Raw genomic sequence first — 6,269 nt, forward strand, 5'->3', positions numbered from 1 at the left:
TTAGTAAATTTTAAGGTTATTCCAAATATTACCGTTACAGATAATTTTAACTTTAACGGTAACCGGCGATATGGTGCAACTCACCCTTAGTAACGAAAATGAAGTGGAAACAGTACAGCGGATAGTTAAAATTAGTCCAACCAAATTGTGCGTATGTGTAGATAGATCGTACACCGCTGTTATGTTGGAATTGAATACAAAATATACATCTAATCCATTCAACATGTATTTTGTTTCGGGTTTAAAACTTGTAATCAGGTCTTAGGTTCGAATCCCGCCATGTACTAATATTTTTATTTGTAATTTCATTTGTACATAATTCACCTGGCCTGACGGTGAAGTAAAACATCGTGATGCAATCTGCACATAACAGAAGAAATTCAAAGATGTGTGAGAGTCAACTAACTAGCAGTTTGCTAGCGTGGTTGACTTTGACCTAGTCATCCTTTACTTGGGGTAGACTCCGAGCACCCTCAGCGGGGATATAGTGAGCTGGTGATGATGAATTCATTAAAATAATCAAACAAGTAAATATAAATATAAATTTTATTTAGTAACAAGCTTACATACAAAGTATAAATAATAATAACTAATGAGAAATGCATCAGTACAATTTTTGGCATATCACATGATTTTTTAATAATATTAGGACTAACAAGGTCGGAGAGCAGAGCTGATTTTGATCGCAAATTAAATTGAACTCCACACGATTGTATTAAGTTTTAATTTTAAATAAATTTCTTTCATCAAGAGCAAGCGTAAAAGAGATGAAAAATAAAATTTAACATTTTTTTGTTAAAATTACATTTCAATTTTATTTGTGTTTATCTGTTGTGTCAATCTGCTTTACCACAACAGATAAACACAAACTTCACCATTGCAATAAATAATTACTTCACTTTATTCAACATTTCATACTTTTATAGTATTGCATTGTCTGTGGTATTTATGCCCTCAAACGTCAGTTTCATACAAATTGCATTAAATTTGTTAAATATTGGTACAATGTGTTATGTTGGTACATTATTATTGACGAGGCCGAGTCCTACACATTCGATAATATTAGTTTCACCTTCAGATTTTATCGTAAAATTCACCTGGAAAAGAAAACGCATGTTTATTAAAAAAAGGACAAAAATTGATTTTAATTTTGTCGAAAACCTTACAACATAACTCACGACCGTAACCCAGATGGGTTAATATTAACTGTTGCCCGCGACTCCATCCGTAAGGGATTAATTCTAAATAATTATCGTGTGTTCTTCCAGACTACTACTTTTGCTAAATTAAATCGAGATTTGTTAATGTTTTCGAGATACGTTGTAACAAACATATGTCCATATCGAATTATATGAATTCCATTCCAATATGTAAACATCGATCACTTAAAACTGTCTCATTTGACAATTTATTTATTGAAATCGGAGATAACCTGTTTTTTAAACTTTTTTATTATATAGTAACTGTTTTTGGCAACTTCGTGTGAAATTAATATATAAAATATATAGCCTACGTTACTTATAACATAGTTTTTTATCGGTAAAAGAATTTTTGAAATCAGCCCAGAAAATTTTGGGTTATTTCAATGTATACAAAAATTCAAATCTTTTCTCTTTGTAATATTAATTTAATAGCTATGACGTCAATGGTCATACAACCATACAGACCTTAGCAACGAGTTGTGCGACGTGCAGCGCGGTGCGCGTGTGCAGCGTCACCTGCGCGCACTTCACTGCGGACCGGCCCGCGCTCAGCAACATGTATATTATCACTTGGTCCTGGAATTCATTAGAACATTTATATTATTATCTAGAATTTATGAGGATCCAAAATTAAGGCCTAGAACTTTTGAATACGTCTTAATTATAATTTTTTCGTATACACAAAAAAAAACTAAAAAGTACACTATTATATACTATATATTTATGTAAATAATAAATACACTAATTCCTTTTGTACAAATTAGAAAGTGATATAATAAAAAAAGCGTGTGAAACATCCCCAAGTAAGAATTTCAATATTCTAGTTTAGAGTATAGATACCTGTGCGTGTGTGTCGAGACAGGCGCCGCAGCGCAGGGCGGCGGCGAGGTCCGCGGCGGCGCGGCGCCCCAGCGCGTAGGGCTCCGCCCCGCGCCGCCCCAGCGCGTCCCCCGACAATACGCAGCCCGTGCTGGTGTCGCACGCAACGCTACACACATTCACTGATCATTTCCAAAAACAACTCCGTTATTAATCAATTCTCTTATGTATAATTAACTAGCTGTTCTCGTGCGGCTTCATCCGCATGAAATTATGCAATTTTTTTTATTGTTTACATTTGTCAAATTATCAATAGCAAATGTCAAAGTAACATGACAAGACAAACCTTGGCAATCTTATTTTCTTGATGTTGGCAGCAGCTTATGGTCTCTTTCCCACATTAGGATTTTCATCCAAAATATTTACCCCCTAAATCTAATGGCGTGAAAATATATAGCCTAAAGCGTGACGTAAGTGTAAGGCTTTTTATTAAAAAAAGAATTATTCAAAACTATGCTGTACTTGCGAACATCTTAGGCAACAAAGCAGTGTGTGTTTACGCTTTATTATAATATTAGTAATATTAACACAAGAAATGTTTTAGTCCATTGTCTTCTAAGCAGGCGAGGTGTGGCGCCCGACCAGAGTGCAGAACATAAATGGGCGCCACATATGCCTAAAAAGGCGTTAAGGGCGCCTTTTTTATGTGCATTTACATTGCGAGGCGCCGGTAATGCTAAAACCAACCCTTAGCATATCATATTATAATTAATTTAATAAGCTAAAATTTTATATGCCTAGTATAAAACAATAAGAAACATGCATGAAAGCAATTCCCTTAGTTACTATTAGTGAATAAAATTCGAGAAAATGTGGACCAATCATGGACCAGAAAATCATTTAAACAACTCTGAAGTTGTGAAAGTACAGGAATATACTCACATGATACCGTTACAGTTGTCAGGGGCCGTGTCGGGGTCTTCCTTGTATGTATGGATGTTGACATTGGGCAAGTGAGTCAGCTCAGACCGCGCCCCGTCACTCATTTGATGCGCCATCTGAAAATGTTCACAAATAACGAATTTAAACATTACTCTGATATTAGAATGTTTGTTTTTTATGCATAATTAAATGTTGTATTTTATTGTTACGTAAAAACACTTCTTTATGAAATACAGGTTTTAATAAATTTGTGACCTTATTGTACAAAAAACGGTACAAGATTGGTACTTTAAGGTTAGATGAAAATTACGATACACTAGCTTTAGCTTGCGACTTCATCCACACTGGATAAAATAAAATCTAGTAGTAATACATTTACTGTAAGCTGATATAATTTTTTTAAATTAGTCCGGTATTTTTAATAATTAAATACAAAAATACAAATCTTTCCTAATTTTATTTTTTCTTAATTTTATTAGTATAGATATCAAAAATGGATCAAAGCTGTACCTTGATAGGCAGCCTGCCCGCCACAAAGCTCCAGCCTTGAACACTTTTGACATCTCCCTGCTCCGTAATATCCACACCATGCAGCTGCCGTACCGGCTTGATGTCAAATGTTACATGACCTCCTCCACGAGGGAAGTAACTGAAAAGTAAGGGTAGAAGATAAATTGAATGTTTCTCATTGGAATATTTGACCAAGTAACCAATTGGCTCTATGGTTTGATTCTTTGTGGGTCAATTGATTTTATGTATTTGAACAACCCAACAGGAAACAATCATATTAAAATAAGTAAAATATGTGGATTAAATTTTCTATTTACCACCTAAAAAGTGACATAAAGCTTTGTACACATTGACATTAAAATTTGTTATTGATAATTTTTTTCTACATTTGTACTTAAAATTTTTTTATTTAATTACAATTTATAATAAAATAATCACAATTTTATAAAAAAGAAATTGGAATATCTTTTCAAAGTATATTAACTTACCCCCTTTTATGTATTTTCCAAGAGAAATCTACTTTAAACTTAAGCAACAGTGGTCGCAGGACCAAAAACATGTAGTCAATCTGTGGTGCCATGTCCGCATTGGTGCCACCTTTCAGATCAAGTGTGACTGGTCCGTCTGCCATTAATGCACAGGGTAATGCCACTTGTAGCAGTAAACTTATAGAACTGTAAATAGTAAACAGTCAAGTTTAAGTTAAAAAAGTTTAAAACTAACTTTCGTAGCTTCGTTTGTGCAGAATCTATCTATACTAATATTTTAAGAGGAAAGATTTGTATTTTTGTATGAACTGAAATATCTCAAACACTACTGGGTCAATTTCAAAAATGCTTTCACCATTAAAAACCTATCTTATCAGTTTTATATTTTTATAAATAACATGCAGAAGTCGCAATCAACAGGTAGTCAAAAATAAAATTTGTAAGAAACCTATGTGTTTAGCTGTTTTGGAGATATGTAAGTTCTCACCCTGCTGTATGTGTGTCGGCAACATAATGACCTCCCCGCAGCTTACCAGGTATGAACTCAATATCTGTAGACCCAATACTGGCACCCTTCAGTTTTGCTCCACACATTTCTGCTACCAATTGAACACCTATACAAAAAAAATGTATAAAGACTTCATAAGTTACAAGGATCTTTATAATTATTTAAATTTAGTTATAATGTGAAAGTTAAAAATGCACCAGCTTTAAATGCAGATTTCAACTGTGAATATGGTAAATAGCTGACTGCCGTTCTCAGTTGTTTAATCATCATTAATTTTGTTTTAGTATGAGAAATGAAGCGCCTACTTATGTTACTTAACCTTTCAAATGCTGAGCCGCTAAGCCAGGCTTGCTACGCCCTGCTCGTATGTTAATAACTCGTACCGGTATTCCCAAAATAGCACTAAGTGATATAGAGTTTCGCAGGATTTGTCCACCCTGGAATGTTAACAGATTTATTAGAAAAAAAAGTATTCGTCAGTGAATTATTGCACAATTACATTTTAGTTTTACCCCTTCTAAAACACTGCCGTCGATCTCCATGCATTGTGACATAGCAAAGGTAGATTTACTTCTTTTAATTTTTTAAGTTAAGTGAGAATGAAATAAATTCAAATATCTATAATTTGAATTTGCTATTTTGAAACCACTGACATCTATCTGACAAATGACTAATTGAGCTCTTGCTCTTGTCGGAAAATTGAAGCCGAGCGAGACCTCAAAAACTGTCCGTTCTATCCCTTTCTGGCGATCGTGACTATGTCAAAATATAATTTAAGGACAGTAATTATGAAAAATCTTATTTTTGTTGTCTGACTTTAGCTGATTATTGCTTCAGATGGATTTTAACGTATTAGTATTATCAGTAATGTTTAAAAAAAAACAATACAAGACATATGATTCTAAATCAGAGTTTACTAAATAAAAGTTTTGTAAAGTTTATGAAGCAAACCTAGCTTTTTCCTAACATTTTAAATCTGAAAGTTATTTTAATAGAGAAAGGAAGAAATAAATCCATAATTGTTTGTTATTTGTTTTGAACTAGAATTATATAGTCATGCATGGTCACCGTAATTATTCACCAACAAATTTTGTTCAAAACTATTACCACCTGTGAAAATATGATCCACAATAACACTCACTTCGGCAAGCCTCCACGACATTTGTATACCCACTTTGACTAAAATTCTTCAAAAATATCACGAAATCAAAAAATACTCCATTAGAGTTTTGAGGTCATATGGGGTTATCACTTCAGGTGTTAGAATTTCAAACAAATAAAAGAAAACCTGCACGCAACTTGCAAAATTTTTGTGTTAATAAGGTTTTACCTTTAACCACAAATAATATTGCTTTAACATGCCGGTAAAAATTATAGTTAATATTTAGAAACATTTTAAAAGTAAATATTTTTACTGCATTACAATACATCAATTCCCTATTTTTCTACAAACAACAAAAGGATTGGTGTCTGGCAGCTCTTGGTCACTGTCAGAAAGGGAAGTAAGTAAGAAGTAAGTCGGACATTTGTAGCCCTCTCACTCGGTTTCAATTTCAATTTCATTTTGCGTGCAACAACACTCTTACACCCTTACCATAAGGTTTTATTTTCTTTATTTTAACTGCAAGATGAACAAATAGAACACACTCCTGTTGTATGTAGCACTTTTTACCTCCATGATTTTGACTTTGCATCAATCTGACGGATCTAGTGATGGGACTCGAGTGATTTTTTTTCACTCGAGTTACTCGGTACTGGTAACTTTCTCACTCATATGCCACACGAGTGAAGATAAGACTC

At 33.6% G+C, this 6,269-nt stretch overlaps 1 protein-coding gene across 1 annotated transcript; it reads right to left on the reverse strand.

Moving 5' to 3' along the window:
• Positions 1-532: 532 nt before the first annotated feature.
• On the reverse strand, positions 533-5,267 carry LOC106102181 (RNA 3'-terminal phosphate cyclase). The gene is made up of 9 exons (XM_013281593.1): positions 4,982-5,267; positions 4,789-4,906; positions 4,449-4,575; positions 3,962-4,147; positions 3,474-3,612; positions 2,964-3,079; positions 2,043-2,190; positions 1,668-1,778; positions 533-1,097 (listed from the first exon to the last, which is right to left on the reverse strand). Exons 1-9 carry the CDS (start codon positions 5,021-5,023, stop codon positions 1,011-1,013), a joined length of 1,074 nt encoding a protein of 357 aa, XP_013137047.1. The 5' UTR covers positions 5,024-5,267; the 3' UTR covers positions 533-1,010.
• Between the last annotated feature and the right edge of the window lie 1,002 nt (positions 5,268-6,269).

The sequence above is a fragment of the Papilio polytes genome, unplaced genomic scaffold (assembly GCF_000836215.1).
Source record: "Papilio polytes unplaced genomic scaffold, Ppol_1.0 DF823923.1, whole genome shotgun sequence".
In the NCBI taxonomy this organism is placed as follows: Eukaryota; Metazoa; Arthropoda; class Insecta; order Lepidoptera; family Papilionidae; genus Papilio; species Papilio polytes.

Bases quoted from the DNA above. Each gene is read 5' to 3' on its own strand.
- LOC106102181 (XM_013281593.1), bottom strand. From the start codon at position 5,023: ATGTCACAATGCATGGAGATCGACGGCAGTGTTTTAGAAGGG. The intron at 4,148-4,448 runs GTGAGAACTTAC...TACTATTTACAG, and splicing joins GCCGACACACATACAGCAGG to TTCTATAAGTTTACTGCTAC. The intron at 2,191-2,963 runs GTGAGTATATTC...GAATGTGTGTAG, and splicing joins GACAACTGTAACGGTATCAT to CGTTGCGTGCGACACCAGCA.